Source organism: Corticium candelabrum, chromosome 5, assembly GCF_963422355.1.
Source record: "Corticium candelabrum chromosome 5, ooCorCand1.1, whole genome shotgun sequence".
NCBI classification, from domain to species: domain Eukaryota; kingdom Metazoa; phylum Porifera; class Homoscleromorpha; order Homosclerophorida; family Plakinidae; genus Corticium; species Corticium candelabrum.
This window is the reverse complement of record NC_085089.1, coordinates 6,326,086-6,353,940: the sequence shown is the minus strand read 5'-3', so window position 1 is coordinate 6,353,940 and position 27,855 is coordinate 6,326,086. Positions and strand designations below refer to the sequence as shown.

General features: G+C 42.3%; 3 protein-coding genes across 5 annotated transcripts; all 3 read right to left on the bottom strand.

Moving 5' to 3' along the window:
• Nucleotides 1-53: 53 nt before the first annotated feature.
• On the bottom strand, nt 54-4,446 carry LOC134179516 (mediator of RNA polymerase II transcription subunit 17-like). Its single transcript, XM_062646436.1, has 13 exons — nt 4,304-4,446; nt 4,077-4,250; nt 3,670-3,805; nt 3,425-3,611; nt 3,172-3,339; nt 2,490-2,623; nt 2,356-2,427; nt 2,197-2,262; nt 1,942-2,129; nt 988-1,038; nt 771-929; nt 447-713; nt 54-384 (listed from the first exon to the last, which is right to left on the bottom strand). The coding sequence occupies exons 1-13, from the start codon at nt 4,384-4,386 to the stop codon at nt 207-209; spliced, it is 1,863 nt and encodes a 620-aa protein (XP_062502420.1). The 5' UTR covers nt 4,387-4,446; the 3' UTR covers nt 54-206.
• On the bottom strand, nt 4,447-7,179 carry LOC134179519 (pyroglutamyl-peptidase 1-like). Of its 3 annotated transcripts, none has more exons than XM_062646438.1 (6): nt 7,088-7,179; nt 6,963-7,015; nt 5,371-5,487; nt 5,194-5,317; nt 5,033-5,138; nt 4,447-4,750 (listed from the first exon to the last, which is right to left on the bottom strand). In XM_062646438.1, the coding sequence occupies exons 1-6, from the start codon at nt 7,104-7,106 to the stop codon at nt 4,579-4,581; spliced, it is 591 nt and encodes a 196-aa protein (XP_062502422.1). In that variant the 5' UTR covers nt 7,107-7,179; the 3' UTR covers nt 4,447-4,578. The 3 variants fall into 3 exon arrangements, with proteins under 3 accessions (XP_062502422.1, XP_062502424.1, XP_062502423.1); XM_062646440.1 differs by having other exon boundaries at nt 6,859-7,015; nt 7,088-7,122; XM_062646439.1 differs by lacking the exon at nt 7,088-7,179 and having other exon boundaries at nt 6,859-7,073.
• A 75-nt stretch (nt 7,180-7,254) lies between these two features.
• Nucleotides 7,255-27,347, bottom strand: LOC134179517 (uncharacterized). Its single transcript, XM_062646437.1, has 14 exons — nt 27,257-27,347; nt 26,575-26,849; nt 21,325-21,383; nt 12,078-12,237; nt 11,731-12,012; nt 10,694-10,905; nt 10,601-10,628; nt 10,444-10,533; nt 10,261-10,373; nt 9,491-9,539; nt 9,379-9,415; nt 7,864-7,980; nt 7,686-7,796; nt 7,255-7,562 (listed from the first exon to the last, which is right to left on the bottom strand). Exons 2-14 carry the CDS (start codon nt 26,840-26,842, stop codon nt 7,493-7,495), a joined length of 1,596 nt encoding a protein of 531 aa, XP_062502421.1. The 5' UTR covers nt 26,843-26,849; nt 27,257-27,347; the 3' UTR covers nt 7,255-7,492.
• Nucleotides 27,348-27,855: the final 508 nt, after the last annotated feature.

The window sequence follows — 27,855 nt, the reverse complement described above, 5'->3', positions numbered from 1 at the left end:
ATAGAACAACTCGAATTTAGACTGAGAAACATGTATATAAAAGAACTGGCCAAACCACCGCTGAAATTAATATATTTTTCATTTATGATACAACTGCCATTGTTTGACGGCACTCTACTAATACCTGCCTGTCTCCACTCTAGCTCAACCATCCATCAAACATATGAGGTTTATGCAAAATTGAGAGTAACATTGACAACTACCAGCTATGTCTGCATACACAACATTTTGATAAGCTTCTCTGCAAACGCTTGATCAAAATCAGTTGTCAAAAATTTGCCAGCTCGTACAGTCTGTGCAGACTGGTCAGGCTCGAGAGATTGCCCTGCAAACTCAAACTTAACAACCGGCCATCGTTCGGACAAAAATCGAAGAGCCACAATCCTATGTAACCAATGAAACATCACACAGACGAACAACCAGAAATGAATCGTCGACGACTTTACCATTTGCGACAAGGACTAGCTGCCAAGATTCCTGGATGTGAAGCTTTGTTTTCTGTTGTCTGATCGCCTACGGTGTGAAATGACTTACAAAGTGTGTGCCACCCAGTCTGCTCAATGACAGCAGTAGCCACGCAAAAGAGATGCCTGCAGACTTGATGTAAAACAAACTGTCGCAATCGGTTCATACTGGACGTAGCACCCATAGTCTGACCATCCGAACCAACAGCAGATACACCACATCCGGTCACCAATACGCGAAGCAAAACGCTACAATGTCACATAATTGGAATGCCATATTACGCGGCAACAACACGAGGTCCTTACACGGTGTCCGATAAACCGTTCAATAAGATCTCGTGTTTTCTAGACGATCCGACCGTCACGTGAATGACCGACTGCAAAGCCGAGCACACGTGACCGCAATGCACGCCCAACATGGGTTCTCGCACTATACAAGACAACTTGTCAAGCATGCCAAGAACTCTAGTAAACCCAAAAAGAGAATACAAATACAAAGTCATCCAACACACATTGTCAATACCTTCGATATAAAGCGACGTGACGAGCAACCATTACAACACGTGCCAAGAGGCTACAGCAAGAACATAACACTGGCAACAAACCCGTATCTGTTAGTCTACATGTATGTCAGTATATTGCTGTAGCAGTTGATTACCCTGTTCTTCGCCCAGGTAAATTAATTAAGTTAATTAACACAAATTCCCGTGTATACATACATACACTTCAAGCATCATACAATTCGGTTATTTGGCGGATACAACACAAATTCCCGGTGTGTCTGACGTGGCAGCTATTCGATGTGCATACATGGGCAAACAAAAGTAGCCATATTTCTCAGGACCCGGATATAGTCAAATAATGTTGCTATTATCAACGTTGCTTAGAGTAAACGACATGCTTCATGTGTACTGCCTGAGGTAAGAAAAGGGCAGTTTAATTTGGTAGAGATCCGATGCGCCAATCTAAAAAATTCAAGTGACATCATAAACTACAGACGAGACCAGCGCTGACAGCACATACTATGATAGGTACAAGGCAAAGACCACCGTAAAAGGCAGCAGTTGCTATTCCAAAGTGAGAAAAGACCGAGTGCCAAAGGAGAAGTGAAGAAGTGTAGCGGGTTGGCGAGTGCAAAGGAAAAAACTTCTTTGTGATGTCACTATGTACAGACGAACGCCAGTACAAAGTGAAGTATAGAGCACTGGCCACCGCAAAAGGCACCAGTCACTCTTTGAAAGTAGAAAAGGTCACTTGCTAAAGAGGAGCAGAAACGAGTAACGGTTTGCAAGCACAGAGGAAAGAAACATTCAAAATGGCTGCACCCATGGAGCACTTTCCTTATATATATATATATATATATATATATATATATACATGCATGTGTGTGTGTGTGTGTGTGTGTGTGTGTGTGTGTGTGTGTGTGTGTGCACGTGTGCGTGTTAACTCATATCTTCTTCTCAATTTATAAGCATACCTGTTACCAGTGAGGCCGGTTTGACTCCTACCGCTACGAGTCAGTGCCATCTTTGTCTCCGAGAGATGCGTGCTGACAGAAACAGGGCAGGGCGGCTCACTACGAGATCGACTCTGGCGTCTGCACAAATGCTGGTAGAGAATCAACTCAAGAGAAAGAACACGATTCAAACCCCGAGATCGTACACTCTAAATGCATCCCAAATTAAGCACAAAAAGCAAATAAACAAAAGCAATACAACAGCATCTTGACGACCTGTTCATCAACATTCGGAGTACTGCTTTCGAGGCAAGCAATGGTAAACCATAAATCCTGAAACAACTGGTACAAAACAAAAGCCAACACTAAAAATCTCATACGAACGCAAGCTCGATACAAATGCAAGTTTGATATGAATGCAAGCATTAGACGTACTCGTATATGCATAACGTTTCCATTTGTGATACTATGAATATCCGAGTCACTGCTGAAGGCTTCCTGAGTCAACTGACACATCAAACATCATCGTCATCCATCGTATTGTTGTAGTAAAGCGTTTTGTTGCTCACCAGCAGATACGCCTGTCTGACAGAAAGTAGATCTTGTGCCTGTTGCAACTGATGATGCCATAGTGGACACGAATTCGACTGCCTTCGCGAACATAATGACTGTGCGCACACCTTTCCATCCAGGTTCGGCACATCTGTAAATGAACATGATACATATTGATAATACAATGCCAATGTGTTTCGTAGTGTGTGTGTGTGTGTGTGTGTGCGCGCGCGCATGCGTGCACTAACTACTAATTGAAATCAATGGTATATTTAATGACCAACAAGACCCACAAATTTTCATCATTCTTTTAATCATACAACACAAGAAAATCACATTTGATAATTTACATAGAATTTTAAATGAATTCGAATCATTGATTTGTTAAACACACTAACATAATCAAATCTGGACTTGTACTTGTAAGACTAGAACCACAAATGTCCTAAAATCCTAGAATTTTGAATCGTATGTTATGGCCCTACAGAAGTTCTAATCGTTAAGTGATTTATCTTTCACAACAAGCATTAGTAGTCATGAAGTAAAGTGAGATGTATTGTACATCTCAACAAATAGCCAGTCCCACCCACAAGGAACATCAAACAAAATTGTTCTAATCGTGATTAGCATGCGACCCACACAACAATGTCTCTCAAGACCAAATACTACACTATGTACAGCATGATTTTTCATAATTACCTGTGCCTTGACTTACATACAAATGTAGGTGAGCCTGACTTTCTAGATCGCGTGGGATAATAACTTGAAGTTGACTGCCAGTATCATCAGACTTTGAGTCGGTAAGTTTGTGGTTCTCTTCGACCCGTCTGATTTCAAACTGCATTGAGACGTGACGCTGCAGTTCACCTGACACAAATGAGTGAGCAACACATGCGAAGAACACACACACACACACACACACACACACACACACACACACACACACACACACCAAAATGTTCTCCGATGTTGCCTACTATAGCTTGACCAATCCTCCTCACTTTCCACCGTTTCCTCAAACAAGCCAACTCAGACACAAACAGATCAGCAACCGAACCACACTTGTCACCACCTGACTGGACTCGCCCTTCCATAGCCTCCGAGCCACCCAGCAGCACAGATGCAGCACACAACAATGCCTGAACAAATATCCAATGAATGACCGTCATACCAAACTGACGACAACAATTTTGAGACCTTCTGTTTCCCTTTCAATTTCACTGCCACTGGTGGCTTAGAAGGCTCCTGCACCACAGGCACCAGAGTCATATAATTTTGATGCTGCACCACCTTTAGTACGTCAGACAGAACGGACACTTCTGTCATAGCTTGCCTGTATAAATTTTCAAACAACCTCACACACACACACACACACACACACACACACGCACGCACGCACACGCACACACACACACACACACACACACACACACACACACGCACGCACACGCGCGCGCACACACACACACACACACACACACACACACACACACACACACGCACGCACACGCGCGCACACACACACACACACACACACACACACACACACACACACACACACACACACACACACACACACCGAAACGCAATCTACAGTTCTTGACCTGAGACGTTGTGATACGTCCTCCCACGGCCACTGCACCTTCTCTGTATTCCCACCTTCTTCAGCTACGTCCTCAGTCTGTTTCGCAGCTAATATTGCCTTGAGTTCGTCTGCAGTCTTCGTAAAATCAATCTGTTGAACTCGCTCGCTCCATTTCTGGCTGTGTGTCTGTTTTCTAGCAAGAACGGCAGGTTTAGATATGATTTCAAACGTGCCTATTCTACTTACTCTGCAAAGACCTCTCCGGCTTGAGCTGTAAACTCCTTGATGCGACGGTCTGTAAACGGTTCTACAGAAAGATTCACCGCCATCCTACCTAAGAAATCCCGGATGTGACGCTCCCGTATGCGCGATAAAAATCAATTCTGGTGTCTGGGTGTGTAATTTGAATAGAAATTAATTAAACAGTTATTTTATTCAATTGACTATACATTGGTAATAACTATTATAGCCAACATAATGACAAACCCATACTAAAAGATTTTAATTGGTAAAATTAAGTTCTAGACTGTTGCTTTCTCAACCAGCTGATCAATCATTGCCAATATTATGAGACGAAGTGCTTTGGCAAGCTCCATACAAGAGTACTCTTTATCTAGAGAAGGAATGTGAACAAAAGCAACAGGGCCTTGACCAAGCGACAGTGAGAGGAAGTAGAGAAAATCACACAGATACCTTGCAACACAAACAGAGAATAATCAAGCAATAAACTTAAAATACTATAAATCCAGAAATTTTAGTACTTGTAAATTTTAGTACTTATAAATTTTAGTACTTGTACACATGTTAGTTTAGTACAGGGCATCAGTACTGTACTGTAGCCAAATTCAAGTGCATCTATCTATAAATTTTAGTATTCATATTATTTTAGTACAACCAGGTATCTGTACAAAAATAACTAAAATTTCATGAGTACAAAAATTTCTGGATTTACAGTACATCAACATGATAGCAAACCTTCCTGCATCATCTGAAATGCAAGTTTCAACTGAAATTCCTCTGGCTTTTATGTTCAATTGTACAAGATCCATATCCAGCCTAGATCTAATACAGTCTGGTCCATCTGAAACGACAATTGAATGTCTGCCAAGGAAAAGCTACAACACTGAATCTCTTACCAGGAACACAACATTCCATATTTGGAAATCTTCCCAGTATGTCTGGTTTGCTGTAACCAAAATTTCGCCCATATTGCTCAAACGTCACACTATCATATGGTGACACTCCCACGTGAACAGTCAACTGTAGTCATAAAATGCCAATTTAAGATAATAAACTATTTGATGACATTTTACATCGGGTTTTTTTTCACTCCACAGCAGAGGAGCTCGATCTTGAACAGCTTCATAGACTACAGGAATTTCATCTATTTCCAAAGAATGATCCTCCCCAAGACCCTCCTCTGCTAAAACCTAGATAAAATCATAAATCTCATACACAACTAGATCAATGCTATGTATTATGGTACTCAGTCAAATACAGCTCTCTTTCCAAGATTAATTCCTATCCTTGACTTTGTGAAGCTTCTATTTAATTAATTAGTTCACACCTATAACAGTGCTAATGGATGTTTGTCTGACACAGGACCTTCTGCTAGACTTCAATGCCCATAGAAAAGTTGTTTTTAGGTTTATATTGGCTACAACATGTCTTCTACTTTACACCAATCTTCATTGAATTTATTTTTAAAACTAGTCAATGATCAATATAATTTTTTTCTCATCAGCCAGACAAATGTCAGATCACATTCAATTTTGACCAGCCATTGATAAGTAAAATCTGCTGTGTTGAGGATAATTTAGCAATAGAAGGTCTATGTCTTGTAGCTAAGAAGAAAGATCAAAACAGTTGCTCTTGGTGTTTAAACAGAATGTAAACTAATAGTAAACCATCAGTTTTTTCATACTTCCTTACGTAATTAGCTATAAAACGCGCTAGATTTCACAAGTACAGTAGTAACTCAAACACCTAACACGTAGATTGCAAGACACTCTGCAGGTTTCATTCAATCCATGCACTCACTGCTGCAGCCGCTAAAATTTACTGGTCTACTGATACCAGCCAATTGGCATTTTTGGTCAACCAGTGGCCGATGGCCGGCTGTTATATTGATCATGCTAGTAGTACATTTTAGAACTTACAATTGTTAAATATAATATAATTTTGTACTGTATATTAATTAATCTATTTTAATCTATTAAGAATTTTGTTAACAGGAACCCTGGGAAGACCAACCATTGGCTGATAGGATTTCCTGTATAACTATCTATCTATCTATCTATCTGCATTTTAACCACAATGAAAACTATGTGTATATAGATATTATTGATAGCTTGAATCTTATTTAGCGTTTGTTAGTTTAATTAATTAAGACAATACAGCATTAAAAGTTAATTGGCCATTCAATTCAGCACATTATCAAAAGACGTTCTTGAGTAAAGAGCCATCTCATACTGTAAATCCTGTCCAACCATGACAGGTGAGAATCTAGACTCAAGCAATTGCAAGTAAGATAGCCGTGTGTTAGTATATCTACACAAGTCGCAAAAACTTCTTAGAAAAGGTGCTCTAGGCGTCGACGTCATTTAGTTGAACTAGAAACAATGGGTCTACAAACACTTCAAGTCTAGATTCACAGACCACAGGCATATCATCAGTGTATACAAGCGTTAAACGTGTACCCAGTCGCCCTCCTCGCGCGCCCGCGAGGAGGAGGACTGGGTACAAGCGCTATCTTTAAGCCTCTACTAAAAGTAGATCTGCACCCTAGAACGTAAATCAACCTTCTTGTGAATTCTGCAATGCATTAATTAAGTCTAGCATCCATCAATTCAGTTGCCAATTCGTATCTCAGACTTCGCCTGCACATCCCGCAACGCAGCTATACCTTCACTACTTCCCAGCTGGCATTAACCTTGCAGTTCCCAAAAGGTCCAAATCCTAGTAAAAGCACAACGCCATACGAATGAATAAAGCGCAACTCAAAACTAAACAACCGTGTTACGCACGAACCAGTCACAAGAACGCGCATAGCTTGAGCATGCGCACAAGCACACAACAAATCTGCGCAAGCACGACTCAAGAGTGCTGAAGTTCTGGAATTTTACGAGCTTCAAGCACTAATAATGAAACAATGAGCGCATGCGCTGCAGCTGCATTCCAATTGACCGGTCGTCCGTCCAGAGGTAGACAACTCTAATTTAGTAAATATTTAAATTCCTCTAAAAGATCACTACAAAGAAAGATACCCAGCTAGACTAAAGTCTGATACATCTACACATAGTATTGCATAGAAAGATAGTCGCAATTTACATAAACGTAAGTGAAAGTTTTATCTAACTAACTCGATCTGTTTTTACTGTTCTCAAGCTCACAGAAGCTTCATCTTTACCAGAGAAGCCGTCAGGTTACATGAAGTTACAAATCAAAAGGATCAAGGTCAACGTAAGGATCATCAGCTGCAGCAACTTCTTCTCTCCCAGAATTCCTAAAAACGTTGTACAACATTCATATTGCATGAAAAGCATGCAGCTACTTTTACTTATGTTTTCAAATCTATACACTCAATGGCAAGAATGTGACTGACTTGTCTTGCAGTCAGCTAAATTACCTTTCTGTTTTTGACTTAGACTGCACAACCGGGTCAATAAAAGAGTATCCTTTATCTGCATCATCATCATCTGAGTCAACATACACATAAGGAGATTTATCCTCATCACAACTGCCAACAATTATGCAATACATGAGTACAGGTCATGTCCCAAGAATAGCATAATTAATACTGGTACCTTTCATCCACTACTTGTGATGTGCTTTTAGAGCTGTTCTGCTTCGTTGCACTTACAGGAGACATTGTTACATAACCATCCTCATGTGGTACCGTCTTGGAAACTTCCTCATTCTGGCTGTGAGGAAATATGGCATTGGGGTAAATATACATTCTAAGGGCGCGTCTCCACGAGGGCTTAAACATGTTTACAACCTGTTTAAGTCTAAACATGTTTAAGAATAATCGCGTCTCCACTAGCGTTAAACCTGTTTAACTGTAAACCTAAACAGCTTTTGCTAAACAAGATTAGGAGGTAGTTTAACCAAAGCAGTTTAGGGTTAGCGATCACGTGATAGAAACACGCATTCTACGACGATCAATGTTTGTTCTTTCGCGCTGTTCTTTCTCTATCTTTGGAGACTATTGGAAGAAGATAGAACTAAAATTTTAGGCAATGTCAGAGAGTGCGTAAACTGATGCAGAGGGTCAGGAGAGAACGATTTCGGCGAAGACAGAGACTCGTGTCTCTGATGGTTTTTCAGACAACCAGAAGACGATCTCCGACTGTCTGGTGCACAAGAAACAAATTCGCGCAATACAACAAAGTCCCGGATAATTCTTTTGATAACCCAGAATAAATGGACAAGTGGAGACGCTGTCTACTAAACATGTTTAGAGTCTAAACGTGTTTAACGTTAATCATGTTTAAAGAGCAACAAGTGGAGACACAGCCTAAGTAACAATTTACTACATGCAGCTAGTGATGCAAATCTAGCCAGCTGAAAACAGAAAAAAGCTAGTTGTAATTAATTATAAGCACCACCGCAAATACAAGTAGTCCAAAGGACACGTCGCAATAAACATAGACACAAACAGTGCATAGTTACACTACATATATCCAGTTAACTTGTGGAGCTCTAGCTACACTACCACCATCGTGGTCAGACAATTTAGTTTCCCTATTTCCATGCAGGTCTACAATGACGTGACATATAGAAACACTGTAGCTACACCAACAACATATAACATGCATGTTCATCTGTACATCTCAATCATAATAACAACTAAAATGCTAAAACTGCATGCAAGCTCGGTGGACATGAAACTCTGCATACAGATAAAGTTTGACCTTACAGAAGAGTAAATCATTATGTTTTTGGCTCAATGGCTTTCAATTATTGTGGGCTCCTTTTTACATCTGTAACCATATAAATGAGTGTGCATGGCCGCTTTTCTCATTGAAGGAGCGAAATGACTACCTTACAATAATAGGTAACAACAAACTCTCACATATTCAGCCTTAATTCTCTATATATATAACTGCCATCCATGAGAAAGGTTTAAAACACATGCTCTGATTGCTCACTAGCTGAAGATGCAACAGGGTAATAGCAAAGATATAATATTATACAGTTTGGTCATATAAACTACATATATATATATATATATATATATATATATATATATATATATATATATATATATATATATACATAAATATCGTAAATACACAGATACATAGTAAAATATATACCTTGGTTTGTTTTGGTTAATAGACAATGATTGTAGACCTGCAAGATATTACACACAATGTCTAAATAATTATCTCACATTTAGACAATCATTGTATCTTTCATTACTATTACCGTATATATCATTGGCAGATACACTTCGGCTTGTCCCCGAGTAGATGTTCTAATGTAAATAATAAAAAGATACAGATCAGTCACAAAATCAAAATCAGCCATTTAGTATTCCCGTTTTCACGACATTTGTCAATAGGTAAACTAAACAGTAAAACCTGCTGACATGGTTGCTTCATGTTCCATACTTACAACACATGTTGCACTGTCACACTCCTAGTTAATTAATTAAAGCCACGTTTCTTCTTTTAGGATGTTCTTAAACATTATATAGTATGAACTTTACAATTCTACTCCCTTAATTAATTAAACACTTTTCCGTGTTACATTTGGGAACTGCACTATGTGCAATAACAATAAAATTCATTCATTCATTTATTTGACTTGCAAGTTTTTGTTGAGCAAAAATCGATCTGTAGACAAGTCGTATTTCTCCTCCGGCTAAAATTTCCTTTTAGCGGGTGACTTGAACATAGACCTTATGGCCTCTCAGCTTTGCATAAACTACTGCTAATTAATGCTGATCTGCATATAGAAGAGTTACACGTACATGCATACTCAGATCCCAGCTATAGCTACATCAGACCACAAGAACTTACAACATTAGCACTTAATTAACAATCATGTTAATACATGGCTACTTCCGTAACAAAACAGAATTCTGATGAAAAGTTGCAAATAAACAATATAACACAGGCTTTTGAGTACAACTCGCTTGATCTTCAGTTCTACTCTAGCTGTGTGCACAACCCATTCATGTATAGTAGACATACTTGAGCCAAAAGACTGTTGTAATGACCACCTTCATGATAAGATGAATGAATAGCCTGATGTGGAAGTGTTGTGCTTCTTGCGAAGCTATACCTTCTCTCAGCATGCAACCTTTCTGTAATAGTCATAAAATCTTTGCATTAGAACTTCTATTTGCATATAGAATGTTACAATATACCTCTTACCTTGTGAACTGTTGAAATAAGATTTATCATCTGATGAACTATAACGTCTTTCATGTCGGAAAGGAAGAGAAAGCTCTTCCTTGCTGATGCCTAAACCAGTAAATTCAAAAGTAAAAGACAATGGTTTTCATACATTTTCTGCAATCACATATCTCACCAAAGTTAGATTTTGTCACAGCATCAGCCTAGAGTAAAACATTAAATACATGTTGTAAGTACCAACTCAATTCCACATCATACAACAACTTGCTTGAGTCACAAGCCAGGTAATCTGATCTCTGATAAATTGATGTTTTGACTGAGAATTTACTGTACTCTGCAGTGTGCATAGTGATCCTCGGGCATACCTTGATGCCTCCATTACCCTTCTGAGATCAGGAAGACCTGAGAACATATCCACTAATGAGACACCTGGAGGTAATCCATTAACCATGGCAAAGTCCAGAACTCTGTCCAGAAATTCTAAAAACAAACACATTCAATGTTCATTTAATTTACAAACGACACAACAAACTGTACAGTTTGTGACACTCGTACTGAGTGGTGCTGATATAAACTAGAGCAGCTAAAACAATTAAGCCCCAATATACACACATCCAGAGGCACCTAAAATTAGGCACATGCATTCTGTTCTGCACTGCTGTATATGCTATATTCAGAATATTATAAATTGAAGCCCCTTGCTTCCCCAGCTATCAGCCTTCTGAGAAGACAATATATAAACTTGTCACAAAGTATTGAGATGTCATTGAGCTTCCAAGAGCGCTACTTGAAAATCTATCTAAAAGTGTGTTGTACAATGTTATAATTTCGTCTGTTGTCGTCATATTAAACAGAGAAATGTCATTGAGTTCACATATGCTTTCGTGTTGGCCATATTGCAAACAAGTACAAGTGTGTATGTTCATTTCTAGATAATGTTACCGAGCTGTGCTGCATCTGATAGCATGGTTTAAAAGAAAATGAGGCCATAATTCTACACTTGATCAACGATGTGCGTAGCAAAACGTCGTCCATGGAAACAAAATACTGTGACCCAGTGGGAAAGAAAGCAATTAACACAAAAAAAGATTGCATGAGTGAGACAGACGAAACATCTAATAGTAAGACCAGACCTACTTAAAATTTAGTAAATATAGCTGTTGTCTACAACATATTTTAGGCAATGAATGAGTGCAGCCGCTAATTAGAAAATATGAGTTTACGTAACATTGCAGCAAGCACTGTGTATATTAACTGAAAACACTTGACAAAGATTAACTTAATGCGTAACTATATGCAACTAACCTGTGGCAACAGTTTCTGATCTCGCACACCACATGAAAACAGACAACAAAGATGAGTTGCTAGACACCACTTGTTTCAGCTGAGCTAGTGGCATGAATGCTGCAATGACTTCCCTTATGAACATCGCACTGCACCAGTTCTCAACCTGCTGTACATTTGTCACAACTGCAGGCAACTGTCCGTCTGTGCTATACCTATCCAACACTTCCATAAACCCCACCCCCAAAATTTGGCCTGTCTCAGCCGTAACTGTTACTGCCAAACCCTCCCTTTCATACCACACTAATAATAAAAACAAAAAAGTAATTTCAAAATCAATATGAATGTGGTGTTCAATAATGTATTACCTGGAGTGTGCGTTTTGATGCCATAGTCATGATTTCTTCTAAACCCGATAACAATCTCACATCTTTGACTCTTCTTCCCACGAAATGCCACTCTACACGTGGACTCCACCAACCTGTACCCAGCAGCACTTGGCATGTCAATCAGCAACCTAACTGAATCCTTACACAAATCAAACACACGAATTAGACAATAAACCCACCTCATTTCTATTTCCATAAATAAACAAACAAGTACATAAAACTTTTAGCTACGCATATGCTAATGCAGATAGATTTTAGACATCTTCATACTTGTAAAGATTGATGTATTTTTAATAACGATAAATGACTATAGCAACATATATTTGAATAAATTTGAACTACATCCATACTACTACATTTGCAATGAAACACTGAGCACTAAAACTAGAATGTTTGTGCTAGTAACATCTACTATATGTGCAATAAAGATATATAACTAACTAAAGAATCTTATAGAGAAAACTATTTTGTTACCAAAGAAAGTTACTAATGAGTTAGTGAGCTAAGCAGCCATCGGCCACACCTTGCTGAATGCCTCCTTCATGTTTGTAAACTCTATTCTTCGTTCTGCATCCTCTCAAGCACATGACAGATGATCTAATAAGTGCATAGCAGATCTGCATCATAGCCAGTTGATTGTCATATATTGTATGTGAAATGAAGCTTTTCAGCCAATATTGATGCAAGATGTTTTCAAGGTGTTTGTAAGCTTACTGCATCCTTCTGTGCATGAGAATACTATAAGTGCAAAAGTCGCATGCTCCATCTGTTGAATTTGTTCTTCATATTTTCGTTTTAAAAATAAATTAGCTTACTGGTCCAAATTAGATTATTAATGGTTAATTAATTTATCGTTGTATGCATTCATGAAGTATATCTCATTTACCCATTCTAATTTATTATGAAGTGTATCTCTGAAGAATTCTCATGAAGAATTCTCATGAAGAATTTTGTTCACACACACACACACACACACACACACACACACACACACACACACACACACACACACACACACACACACACACACACACACACACACACACACACACACACACACACACACACACACACACACACACACACACACACACACACACACACACACACACACACACACACACACACACACACACACACACACACACACACACACACACACACACACACACACACACACACACACACACACACACACACACACACACACACACACACACACACACACACACACACACACACACACACACACACACACACACACACACACACACACACACACACACACACACACACACACACACACACACACACACACACACACACACACACACACACACACACACACACACACACACACACACACACACACACACACACACACACACACACACACACACACACACACACACACACACACACACACACACACACACACACACACACACACACACACACACACACACACACACACACACACACACACACACACACACACACACACACACACACACACACACACACACACACACACACACACACACACACACACACACACACACACACACACACACACACACACACACACACACACACACACACACACACACACACACACACACACACACACACACACACACACACACACACACACACACACACACACACACACACACACACACACACACACACACACACACACACACACACACACTTCTCCTTTAATATATCGACTATACGTCAGTAGGTATCTGACTCTCTCTGAGCGTATTTGGTAGCTCTTTAAAAAGCCGGTTTTTAAAGATTAGATGAAATAGAATAGACACATACTGGTCGATCTCTGGGAGCGTTCATGTTTACTTGCAAGATGTCAAAGCTTCAGGATGAACAATACTTGTGTCTTTCCCTCTGGTGCAAGTACGGATAGATTGCTTGAGAAGCTGACCCTTGAGCATCCCATGTATAGCTGGCCATGTGAGAAGCAGGACGTGGTAAGACTGAGGCCAGCAATCTTAGGGGACTGCCCTTGAGCCTTGTTGATTGTTGTTGAAAAGCTGAGACGCACAGGAAACTGAAGCCGCTTGAACTGGAAAGGAAGATCTGAAGGTCTGATCAGTATTTTGGTATAAAGATGTTGAGTCCTGTGATGATGGTTGCTTTGATTACATGAGGTAAAAGCTGCCTAACCACTAATTGTGTTCCATTGCAAAGCGTTGGAGGGTCAAGGTTTCGTAAAAAAATGATGGGTGCACCAACCTTTAGTTCAAGCCTGTGCTGAGGTACACCAGGTAGTTCCAGTGAGTTGAGAAATTCTACAGGATAGTACACTGCCTCAAAGGTATCAACAACAGTATCGATTGATTGTAGACTTGAACGGGTCCAGGAATCTGCTGGAGGAGGGTCGAGTTGATCTGTCCCACAGCATCATTCTTTGGGGCAAGTATCGCTCTTTCACATAGCCATTTGTGGTCCCTGAAGTGCTGTTGTAGGTTGGGGAAGACTTTGTTTATCAGCTCTTCTTCTGTTTTGACCACTGTGCCAATGTCTTTCATGGCGATTTGACTATCAGGATCAGGCACCATCTTGCCATTCATTGCCTAGCAGGAGAAGACGCTCAGAAAATATTTCTGCCCGGCGATCTCCATGCAAATGGACCCTCATGTTAGTACTGAGGCTGAGATTGGCGAAATAACACCATAGATAGAAGGATTTGACAAATGCTTGCATCTCGTCAGCTCGTGTTCCTCGAGAAACAGGAAGAGTCTGCCTGAAGTCTTCAGCCATAGTGAAAGTCACACCTCACATGAGGCACTTGTTTCCGCAAATATCTTTGAGAGTCTTGTCTAAGGTTTCGAAAGCTGCTTTGTTAGACATGGTGCACTCATCTCAGACAATGAGCCTACACTGGCTCAGAACTTCAGCGAGGGCTGCACCTTTGGAAATGCTGCAGGTTGGAGCTTCAGCAAGGGACAGATTGATGGGTAGTTTGAAGACTGAGTGTGCAGTCCTTCCACCAAAGAGGAGAGTAGCAGCAATTCCAGAGGAGGCCACTGCAAGCACGATGCGCTTGTTCTGTCGGACAGCTGCTAGGAGGTTGATAACAAAAGAATTTCCTGTTCCTCCTGGAGCGTCGAGGAAGAAGAGACACCCACGGTTTGTCTCTACAATGTCAATAATTCTGCTGTATGCTGCTTTCTGGTCATCCACCAACTTGGACTCATTCTCAGCGATAAATTCAGCGAGTTCTCTAACATTGTAGCTGGTCGCTTGTCTTCTGTCTGGTTTAGGGAGACCATATTCATCGAGTCTTGCCACCCAGTGAGATCACAGCATCCTCAATGAAGATGAAAGCCTGGTTAAAGACGGCATTGTCAAAGTCGAAGGACATGTTTCGGTTCTGCTGGCGATCCCGATAAAGGAAGTCTTCAGAAAGGCTTTCCAGTCCGTTAGCCAATGTCCCGTAAGGCCTCGCTTTTATTTTCTAGCGTGCCGGTCTGCACCTCTGCATATAGCTCTACATGCTCCACCACGACAAAATAGGCATTTTATTGCAATACATAAGATGAAGACTCTTCAGCGTTCCTGAAAGACATGTGTTACATAGTATGACATATGGACTCGTTGTTCGAACACCTGTGAAGTCAACAGCGTGATTTGAGACCTTGTTTGGGGAGAGAAAAGTTGCATGGTGAACGCCATGCTAAGCCGGAAGTGGCAACTCAACTACGCACTGCAACACTGTTGAGTTGACACACCACTAGACGCCTTTCTTACCAGAAGCTTGTCTACCGTGCTATCATCGTACGGTGTTGTCAGAAAACTAGATTCTTTGAGACGGTCGTGCATGTGCTCATATCTATGAATGCCACTTGTTGTAATCACCTTGCATTACCGCTGATGCTAGCATCAAAGCCACACCACAATCAGCAGTGACTGTAAAAGTAAGGCTACTGTACACTGTACAACTTGTCAAACCACTTGCTAGAGTGTTCTACTGTTTAGCTTCTGGCCAATTAGATGTTGATCTGTCTTGAAAAGAATTGTCTGATGTAATACAGAACGCATGTCTATATCCCAGCAACAAACTACACTACTGAAGTGTCTAGTACAGTATATGTAGGTAATGACTGTGCAACAATCAGTCAACTAATCAATCTATTTAATAACTATCTATTAATATAAACTGCAGTTGCATGCTTTTATAATATTGGAAAATTGATCTCATTTGCATATACTTGTAGTACATACCCACTATTAGTAAGAGACTCTCCCCAATGAATTTATGGTTGTGTGATAATAATTAATACTATGAGTGATTGTTGTTCACATTTGTGACACAAGCAAGACTTTGGGTTTGATATCAAGAGCAGACACTACCCACTGTTTCAACTCTTCTTTCAATTTTCTCAATTTTCTGGATCTCTGCAGAGATGCCACATCTAGCACTAGACTAGAAATCTCTTCCAGAATGAACAGTTTCTCCACTTTTTCTCTTTTCCATATTACATGCATATGTAGAATACATATTAAAATGCATGAACAAACAGTTCAGCCTCTACATCTCTTCAACATCAATCCCCTTGGCTAGTTATGACTCCTTATATTATCAAAACACTTACAACTATCAGCAAACTCAAAAATCAATTTTATAGAGTTACAGAAGAACAGAAGAACAGACCAAGCGAACATTATAAACTCATATTACTAGTAGTAAAGAAATATCGTAACTCGTTGAAAACAGCACTCAGTGCAAAGAAATCTCAACAGAGTAGCAATATCCCACCTTATAAGACTGCTGAGGCACAGAACCGTGGTTTCTACTTGACGATTTATCTTACTCCCATTACTGCACAGTGCATCAAGTTTGGGGTCAGAAACCTCACGTGTTTGCAGATGCACACCAGATTTTAAAATGCAGCAAAACGTGATCACATACCCTCTTTACATTTTACTAGATTGTTGGTGAAAAAACGCCGAGACAGCAGTGTGCTCAAAAACTAGCGAGATGCTACCATGTGATTAGTCGCAAATACGCCAGTCTATCGTCAGTTTTATTGGATAAGACTTAGCTAATATGTCTACAGACAATGACCTTCGTCCTAGTGTCCTTCTTCCCACTAGATTTCCAAACACAACTACGCCTAGAAAGGCGGAAAGCTCCAGGATATAAAAAATAAATTCTAGCCTCGCCCCCACAATACCAAGCCTTGGCTGATGGACTGTTTCACGGTGATTCATCCAAAGTGTTGGAGGGGAAGAAAGATCACAGGTGTGATCGCAAATACCCTTCGGAGCTGGCATGGGACCAGAGAACCTGACGCCTCTTGGAGAGTCATGTCACAGTGAGCATCATCTTCCAGCAACCCTCTCCTCTTGCAAGCTTCCCTGTAAGTAGGACAAATATTGCCAGCAACAGTGAGAAGATCTTGGAATGACTTTGGACCCCTGACCTCAAAGAGAAGCATGCACAAGAAAAAGCACTCGAACTGGTTTGGATGGATGCTGTATACCCTTCCTAGAACGTCAGAAGACTTGATGCCTGGATGACCCTCAACCTCTTTACCTGCTTTTCGCCTTTGCCACCTTCGGCCACTGGAATTCCAGGTGTAGTAGCGTGGTACCTGCCAGTAAAAGAGATTGCGAGCAAAGTCATCTTCATGACAGAGCTTGAAAAAGGCTGTGAGTGCTGTGTCTTTAGGTGATTCTTGTGCCATCTGTGCAGCATTCCGTGCTGTGAAGTACACTCTCTGTCCGTTCTCCAGACGAACTGCAAGGTGTTCAATGGCTGGGTGGCGCTCATGTCTGGAGAAGCCACGGATTCTCCACACTGCTTCATTGCTGCTGATGTAGCATCCAGTCTGGTACTGCCTGACCTCATCTCTGTCTGTTTCCTTAAGGTTGAAGACTGCCTTGTCCGACCCCTTGTCGATGTATTTAAACATATTTGATTGACTTGTCAGAGTTGCAAAATTCAACGTTGATGTGGGCGTTGAAGGCACAAGAACAAGGGACAGTAAGAACAATCCACCGATTGTCAATCTCAACTTCTTGATATTGGCCACAGAGTCGGAAGTCGACCTTGGCTGTCGACCCTCCATCTTCTGGTTTGTAGCGTTTGTAGAGCGGATAGCCATCGCAACCAGTCTGAGTCTCCTTCAAGGCTTGCTTAGGGTAGCTCTTTGTGCATTTTCCATCCTGCATGCACAGAAAGTTAGGATTGAAGCGACCGCAAGGTCCATGAACCACGTGGCTCTTGATACTCTTGTGTAACTCGGGGGCTTCTTGTTGACTGGGCAGTTCGGCGCTGATAAGAGTCAATCTGGGCAAGACGGACTTTTGCCGCATCCAGAAGAATGTGGGTGTGGGGCAGGCACCGCTTTTGCCACTCAATCAAATACATGTCACATCGCGTGAGACCAAAGATGTTGTATTTGGTGAAGAGATCCATTAGCTTGACAACCTTCTGTCTAAAGACTCTGGCAATAATGTCGTGACAGTTATAGGAAGCTTGTCCTGGCAGTAGCTCAGCAGTAATTTCAGCTCACTTTGGATTACACATGAAAGTGATGAAAGGTCAGGACGGCCATAGTGTTTGACATATGTCAGAGCATCTTGCGTCTTTTCTTGCATTTACCTTGGCCCACCTGTGAAAGTCGAGGAAAGAATAACCATCTTACCAAGTTTATGACCATGGGCAGTGTTGTTATTGATAGAATCTTGAAGGTGAGCATAGTCATCTACCCTAAGCTCTTTCTGATGGCTGACAATGTAAGCAAAGTCGGTCACTCTCAATCTTCGCATACATGTCTACCAAGCACTGATGAAAACGGTCTTGCTCGCGAAAGAGGTGGTCTGAAGACCCTCGCCGTAACATTAGATAGTACGCATAAAACTCCATAGCTGTCACCTTTTTGTTTATTGGACCGCCACCTGAATCAGGCTTGTAGATTTGCCAGTAGTAGCCGTCTTCACCTCTGGTGTAGATGAGTGGATTGAAGTCTGCGTAAGCCCTATTAGATGAAGTGATCGCCTCCAGTTCATTGTTTCTGTGTCTGATTACGATGCCACGTTGTCCCTTCTTGTACCCAGAAATGACAGCTGCCACCTCAGAAACAACAGGTGCATTAAAGCAATGGCGATGTTCCCCCGAAGGTACCTTGTCAGGATTGATGACAACGTCAAACTCTCTTCCTGGATGGTTTTCAAAAGCGTACTTGAAACTGTGGACCAAACAGTTGCTTTGGTGAAGCATGTCTTGAAGGGACAGGATAATGAGAAGTCTGGTTCCAGGAATAACCTGACCTCGTCGTTTAGCCTGGTCTTTTGGGTCTCCAATGAAGCAAATCTGGAGAAACTTGGCCTCTTCACCGGCCATAGGAAGAAGACTGCCGATAGTGTGATAAACTTGCCCTCGAACCTTAAAAAGTTGGCATGTAGCCATGCTCAGTGACTTCTTTGTCAGCTCCAAAACTCGTCATCTGAAAACAGCTGTTGTACTTGCGCATGTTATCAAGAAAATGATGGTTTTTCTGCTGTTTCTCCCTTTAGCAGAGTTTTGAGAGGTTCTGGACGAGAAGTAAGTGTTGGCAAAGAAACCCTGTCATTCGAGCTGCACATGCCTTTCGTTCCTTTTGCCATTTCAATGCTCCACACTTCTCGCAGCTCTGAGACATCGATCCAATCTGTGCCACAATAGAATAATCAAGAGATGAGTCGTAATTGAATGCAGCACCGAAGATCTTCAGTACTTCAAAGAGTATTTCACGCGCTGGAGTGCAATAATGTGCTGATCCAATTGACGTACGCAGATGACGTCCACTTATCTCAGTTTCTCCTTCTTCATCTGTCTCAGCTGCTCTTTGCAGCTGCTCGTGTGCAAACACTCTCAATCTGTACCTCGTGCTGTTGTGGTGTTCAGACGCTCTGTTCTTTGCTGCTCATGCACAGAGGTCTTGTCGGCGTTTCTGCCGGTGTTCTGGTGTTCCTCTTTGATGCTCGTGCACAGAGGTCTTGTCGGCGTTTTTGACGGTGTTCTGGTGTTTCAATAGCTCTCCTTGATGCTGCTCGTGCACGGAGGTCTTGCAGGCGTTTCTGATGCTGTAATTCTGTTCTTTTCAAAAGAGTGGAAGATTGCCTTCTTAAGCTGGCAGAGCAGAGTGACAGGTTGGACATTTTGGGTGGCATGTTGTGTTGAATGGATGGCCTTGAAAGGTACAAATACGTAGAAAGGTACGCCTCAAATTCGAGCAACTTTTTGCTTACTTCATATGTGTAGGTAGAAAAATGCAACATCTCGTTTGATGCTAACCTTTTAGAAGTACCGCCACTCAATATTTTCTTTTCAGAACCCTATCTCTTTGCTCTAGACGTAGTTTGTTGTTTAAAAGCAAAATCAACTACAGCTTGCTCAGATAACTCTGTCTCTCTGATAGAACTGCTAGAAAGCATGATTGTTGTGCCGTAACAAAGGCATGTGGACAACAATGAATGACTTATGAGAGAAAAACTACGCTATGAGATGAAGACGGCGTTAAGCCCAGTTCACAGTACAACACTGACGCCAGACGTTGACACTGACACTGGAACAGAAATGAATCCTATTCCAGTGTCAGTGTCAGCGTCAACATCAAAGGATGCCGCCTGTGTCAAGGCAGTGTCTTTGATGTTGACACTCAGCTGAGCATCAGCATCAATACTGTGGACCAAGCTTAACGCAACGTTCTTCAAACTGAGTCTATCAGAGGCATTCAGTAAGCAGTGTGACGTAACAAAAGCACGTGGACAACAATGAATATGGCTTATGAGAAAACAAACTACGCTATGAGATGAAGTCCATGCACGTAATGCAATGTTCTTCAAACTGAGTCTCTCGGGGGCATTCAGTCTCCTATCTGAACTAATGACAAACCCGGCCCGTAATATAGATTACACTCTAATTAACAGTTGGCTAATTAATAAGTTACAGCAGCATTGATGCATCTAGCATGTACATAAACCCATGCTACATACTAATAAACAACCTCCCTAAATTACAGTACAATATAAGAAAATCTCTGTTCCTCACATTTAATATACACATGCATACATACCTGCACCTACAGATATAGAGAACTAATCAGTGCACTTGCAGTCAATTGCTGGCAATAAGGTAGTTTTACAAATTAAATTGTTTGGTTACATTTATAAATTCATTGTGACATCCCTGCAAAATATCTTTCTGGCTTACATAAATGTAGCAGTGATTCGGGTACAGTTCACACACAGCATCTTCCTTCCCAAGCACTGCTATAATACAAAAACGTGAATGAGTGTAAAAGCACATATTATCATGCTGATAATAATAATAATAATATAATAATAATAATAATGGTCATTGATATCCAATAGACGTGCTGTCCCGATGTTCATGGTCACCGTAATGCCTGCAATCTATATCGAATTGGCTAGTCACTGATCGCCGTGTGGACTACACAAAAACATGTACCCTGCTGGGCTCACCTTCCAGGTTGGTGGGCGCCCAGATGGGGGTAAAGACCCCACTTGCCCATTATGAAGAGGCATAGCGACACATCATAATAATAAAAATAATAATAATAATAACGACAAGTCGCAGAGCTTACACAGGAATGCATCCATCTCGGTTGAAGGTGGCTTCAAGCAAGCGCCTAAAACAGATGCGAGACATTACCGTACGTGTTGCAGTTCTCTTCGTGTGCGGTCCTGGAGCGGGAAGCCTATGCACGGGCAGTATCGCCATCTCACTGAGCAACCGCCTGTGGACATGAAAGAGACCTACAGATGGCTAAAGGCAGCAAATCTTCCTGCTGCAACTGAGGGACTGGTTGTTGCTGCTCAAGACCAAGCTCTTCGGACTCGGTACTATGAGCACAAGATTCTACCTCGTGATGTCAGTCCTACTTGCCGCATGTGCAGTGTAGGCCTGGAAACAGTCGACCACATTGTGACAGGCTGCAGTGCTTTGGCACCGATGGACTACACTGATCGACACAATCAGGTGGCCTCCATCATTCACTGGGATGTTTGTCGCCATTTTGGGGTTCCAGTGGAGAGCAGATGGTACTGGCATCATCCTGATAGGCTTGTGGAGACGGATGACATTACTATGATGTGGGATACCACCATCCCCACTGCCAGGAGGATCAAAGCCAATCGTCCAGACATCTGTCTCAGAAATAGGAAGACAAACACTTGCCTTCTTATTGATATCAGCTGTCCTGCTGATGGCAACATTGGCAAGAAACATGCTGAGAAGTTGGCGAAGTACAGCGACTTGCAAATGGAGATAAGCCGCATGTGGCATTGTCGAACACTGATGGTTCCGGTGGTCTTGGGAGCTTTAGGCACAGTGCACGCAAGTATTGCACGGTGGCTGGACATTATTCCAGGTCATCACAGCCTGCAGCACTTACAGAAAACAGTGCTTCTGGGATCTACTCGGATCCTTCATAAAGTCATGTCTTCTTTCTAGACAGCCGTGATGGTCTAAGTACTTCTGAAGCAGGGTTGCTTCCGGTACTTTTAATAGACTTTACAAACCAGACTGATCTGGATGAGCATGACATAACAATAAGTCACCGCTCCATGGTTTGGGGGTTCAAACCCCAGTGATGACAGTAAATTATGAAACTTGTCTGTCTTTCTTTCTCATGTTTCTCTAGCTTTATCCACGAGACTATGACTCGTTTCAGTTGTTGGGGAGTTTCTGTGGTCTGGCAAACGGTCCGTTGACGATGACGTTCAGTGCTTTCCTGGTGGCCATTGATATCCACTAGGCAAGCTGCACCGAGTTCGCAATCACTGTAATGCCTGCAATCTATATCGAATTGGCTAGTGATTGATCGCCGTGTGGACTACACAGAAACATGTACCCTGTTGGGCTCACCTGCCGGGTTGGTTGGTGCCAAGATGGGCTAAAGACCCCACTTGCCCATTAAGGAGGAGCATACCAACAACATAATAATAATAGTAGTAGTATTTGGGTGTGGACAGGAGTAATGGCATCCAGTACAGCACTATGCAGGAGACAGTCCGCTGTGAGCACCTTCGTAGAGTGAAAAGATGGTTGTATGGGTTGTACGAGTCGTACGATCGGAACAAGATTCTGGCCATCAACAGGTTTGCACTGTTGGTTCTCACTTACGGTTTTGGTGTCATTCATTGGAGGACCACAGACCTGCAGCAGCTTGATCGGCGGACCAGGAAACCTCTCTCTCTATGCACGGTGTCCATAATCCTGCAGCAGACGTCGACCGGCTGTATGCTCCGTGCACCGAGGGCGGTCAAGGATTACAACAGATACAGTCAACGTATCAGTCTTCTATTGTGGGGCTGGACTGCTACCTTCGTAGCAGCTCTGATCTCTTCATGCAAATGGTACAGAAGTGTGATGCTAGGAGGTCCTCTCATTCGATCCATCGCATGACCCGTCAGTTTACTGCACAACTGCAGGGGAGTCTCTCTAAGGACAACAAGTTGCAGAGTCTAGATGGAAGTGGGACCATCCTGTGTGATGGTGTCTTCGAGCAAACACCTCAGACATATGCGAAACATTTCTGCAAGTGCAGAGGTTCTCTTCATGTACAGTCCTGGGGCAGAAAACCTATGCTCAGTCAGTATCGCCGTCTCACTGAGAAACCACCTGTGGACATGAGAGACCTACAGATGGCTGAAGTCATCGAATCTTCCTGCTACAATTGAGGAACTGATTGTTGCTGTTTAAGACCAAGCTCTTCGGACTCGGTATTATGAGTGCAATCAATGTTCTGCATCGAGATGTCAGTCCCACTTGCTGCTTGTGCAGTGTAGGCCTGGAAACAGTTGACCACATTGTGGCAGGCTGTAGTGCCTTGGCACCAACAAAGTACACTCATCAACAATCAGGTGGCCTCCATCATCCCCTGAGACATAAGTCAAATTTGTCGTCAGTTTGGGGTTCCAGATGGTATAGGCATCATCCTGATAGGCTTGTGGAGACGGACAATATCACTATGATATAGGATACAACCATCCCTACTGCTAAAAAGATCGGTGCCAACTGTCGTGACATCTGTTTCAGAAATAAAAAGACAAACACTTGTCTTCTTATTGATATCAGCTGTCCTACTGATGGCAAGCAACATCGCCAGGAAACAGGCTGAGAAGTTGACGAAATACAGTGACTTGCGGGTGGAGGTAAGCCACATGTGGCAGTGTCACACACTAGTTGTTCCAGTGGTGTTGGGAGCGTTGGGCACAGTGCATGCAGGTATTACACGGTGGCTGGACATTATTCCAGGTCATCGCAACCTGCAGCACTTACAGAAAACAGTACTTCTTGGATCCAGGCGGATCCTGCATACATGTCTTCTGTTTAGACAGCAATGATGGTCTAGACACGTCTGATGCAGGGCTTACCTCCGGTGCTTACAAGAGATCTTACGAACCAGACTAATCTGGTTGAGCACGACAACAATAAGCCTAATGGTTAGAGTTCTGGTTCTCTGACCATGACAGCCTGGGTCCAATCACGGGTGGTGACAGAAATATAATGAAATGAGTCTGTTGGTTCTTTCTCACTGTCTATTTGGCTACAGTATTTCCTCATTCACTTAAGCACCGCCCTTTAAAAAAACGTCGAAAAAATATCGGGGTAGAACAAACTGAAACGAATAAGAGCCACACCTTCAAAGAATGCTGCAGGGCCTGGTCGCTTGTCTAGCCCGCATCTTGTATCTGATCACTTGTTTCCCGCCGTGAGACTACAGCGTGCAACTTATGTAGGTAAGAAGACTTCAAAGCTACACTGCTTTCTTTAAGCTTGAAGTAGTATTGTACGTAGAGAAGCACGGGAATCGAGAAGCAGAAACACACTATTGTAATGGTGTGAATGAGAGAAGAGTGCGAGAACAGAAAGGAAAAATTAATTTGCAGCACTTCCAAATTAATATGCGCTGCCTTCAAAAGAGCACCGCAGGGTACAACAAACTGAAATGAATAAGCGCCACGATGCTTAAACGAGGAAATACAGTATGTCTGTGAGAGTAGACTTGTGTCTGTCAAAGGGGAGTTTCTGTGATCTGGCGTGGGGACCATTGGCAAAGAGGATCATGTTCCTGGTGGTCATTGATATCTACTGGGCCTGCTGTTCAAAGCTGGTGAAATACCCATAGTGCACACAATCAATAATCGATATGCCAGTTACTAGCGCCACATGGACTACACAGAAACATGTACCTCTCTGGGACTTACCTGCCGAGTTGGTGGGCACCCAATCAAGTTTTGTCTGACTACTTGGTTTGACTAGAGTAACAACGGTGTGTCGATTTATAGTCTGACTGACTGATTATTAGGTTAAATGTTAACAGTAGAAAAATTACTCATTGTGTTCGGTTCTAATAGTATGTCAGATATTAGTCTGGCTGTCTGACTATCGGTCGGGTTGGGTCTTATCAGTAAGAGTCTGATTATCCAGTCTGTCAGAGTAGAAAATTATACTATAATATCGTTAGAATTAATTAAAGGCGCATTTGAGTTGAGAAGACCCCACTTGCCCGACTGAGAGGGTGATCAGACCTGGTCTATGAAGAAATTATTACACACACACACACACACACACACACACACACACACACACACACACACACACACACACACACGTGCACACACACACACGTGCACACACACGTGCACACACACACGTGCACACACACACATGCATGCACACACACACACACACACACACACACACACACACACACAAACACACACACACACACACAAACACACACACACACAAACACACACACACACAAACACACACGCACGCGCACACACGTGCGTGCGCACACACACACACACACACACACACACACATACACACACACACACACACACACACACACACACACACACACACACACACACATACACACACACACACACGCGCACACACGCACACGCACACACGCGCGCGCACGCACACACACACACACACACACACACACACACGAACACACACACACACACACACACACACACACACACACACACACACACGAACACACACACACACACACACCTAGTCTGTGTGCGTGCACGGGCTCTTCAGCAAAACCACAGATTTTGCATACATGCTATCCATAAATGCTTACCTACATACTGTTTAGCTACAATTTTACCAAGGCATTGTTAATATCAACTTGATGAATGTTGTGGCTAACATAACTCACGTGACCGGGAAAGACAAACTATCGATCAACTGAACAAGTCTACTCAATTCGCCTAATGTTTTCTTTGTTCATCTTGAAGCCTGCTGGATAAGTCGTGGATAACTAGGTCGTGGATAAACCGAAAAATTGTTATGCATGAATGGACACACTCAATTGAAACTTCAACTGCTACGCCCACTTTTTCAACCGAGAACTGCCTCCCTAGCTTGCCTAATTTTAGTCGAAGTTACCGTAGCCAAAAAACTCACCTGCTTCATGTTGAGCTTGTCTTACTAATCTTGGACTTCCTCTAGAAGTATGCGCTGGTACAGACAACTGCCTTGGATTGCGATCTCCTTCCCTGCTGTATATGTTTGTATCTCCAGATCCAGAAATCCCGGTATCAAAACTTCTTAGGTTTCTAGTCGCAGGACGAGGTGGTATCGGAGGAACTTCAGTTGAAAAACCGTCACCTATCATCAGACTCGTACGCCTTGCTGGTGGTACCGGAGGCCTTTTCTCAAGCCAGTTCGCCATTCTTTGTCTGCGCCACAAAACATGGATGAATATCAATATCCAATATTTATTTAGACTAAGACAACACAGCGACTTCCGTAAGCTGCGCGGGAGGCGAGAGCTAGTAGGCACCTACAGTTTTGTAAAGCAGCTAGAAATTGTTCCAACAGTATTTTTGGAGTCCGTACCAGTTGCTTTCTTGATGAGCTCTTCGACGGGAAGACGCGTGTGTGCATGAGTAATGCAAAGAGTGTGCGCTAGGAGTACGACGCACACGCTCTGAAACGATACCGCGATTGAATGTCTAGTAGCTAGCTGTGTTACCGAGTCGTATATACCTAGAGACGGCTCATGTACAGACAAGTGGTTCGCACTGGGACATCTTCTACACAAACATTGCGGTACCGCTTTCAACCGGAGAAACCTTGTCATTACCAAGTAGGTGGAGTCATGTGCGCTTGCCAGATTCCTTCTTCGGTATGCAATAGCTCACTGACTCACTTCTCCTCGAACTTCCAGACCAGAGTGCGCGCGAAGCGCGAGAACTCTGTAAGCACTAACGACGACAATCCATACTATTTAGACTTGTACCCAGTCCTCCTCCTCGCGCGCGCTGCTCGTGTTTTGGCACGTGGACTTCGCTCGTTGCAACGAAAGCGATCTACTTTGTAATTCTAATTTCTGAACAGTCCATAGCTAGAAAGAGCGTAAACCTTTGTTTTTGTGTTGGCTGGCGACGTTTAGCGTAGGACTCTCGTGAGACGAATTACCGGATACCATATTATCAGTGCAGGTGGCAACAATTTACAGAATCGTTTTCTAATTAAACTAATGAAATAAATAGTCACATGACATAATGTTACCAGTGAGGCGCGAAATATAAACGCACATCGCAGAACCTGGAATATGACATAATTGTCTACGTAGCTGCCTCAGTCTCTTGTCTCTCTGGTAAGTCTTCCAACAAGATTTCTGCAGTCTGTACCGCCGGTTGTTTTCTCAATGAGCTCTTCGGCGTCTAATTTCCGTGTGCA

Excerpts from the sequence above, each read along its gene's own strand:
- LOC134179516 (XM_062646436.1), bottom strand. The coding sequence starts at position 4,386 with ATGGCGGTGAATCTTTCTGTAGAACCGTTTACAGACCGTCGCATCAAG. Across the intron at positions 2,263-2,355 it reads GAAACGTTATGCATATACGA|TTGTTTCAGGATTTATGGTT; the intron begins GTACGTCTAATG and ends GTTTTGTACCAG. Across the intron at positions 714-770 it reads AACGGTTTATCGGACACCGT|CGTTTTGCTTCGCGTATTGG; the intron begins GTAAGGACCTCG and ends GTGACATTGTAG.
- LOC134179517 (XM_062646437.1), bottom strand. The coding sequence starts at position 26,842 with ATGGCGAACTGGCTTGAGAAAAGGCCTCCGGTACCACCAGCAAGGCGT. Across the intron at positions 9,540-10,260 it reads ACAACAGTCTTTTGGCTCAA|AACATCTACTCGGGGACAAG; the intron begins GTATGTCTACTA and ends TATTTACATTAG. Across the intron at positions 7,563-7,685 it reads TCTAAGTCAAAAACAGAAAG|GAATTCTGGGAGAGAAGAAG; the intron begins GTAATTTAGCTG and ends CAACGTTTTTAG.
- LOC134179519 (XM_062646438.1), bottom strand. Across the intron at positions 5,488-6,962 it reads CCAGCTGGGAAGTAGTGAAG|GTTTTAGCAGAGGAGGGTCT; the intron begins GTATAGCTGCGT and ends GATTTTATCTAG. Across the intron at positions 5,139-5,193 it reads TATGGAATGTTGTGTTCCTG|ATGGACCAGACTGTATTAGA; the intron begins GTAAGAGATTCA and ends TTGTCGTTTCAG.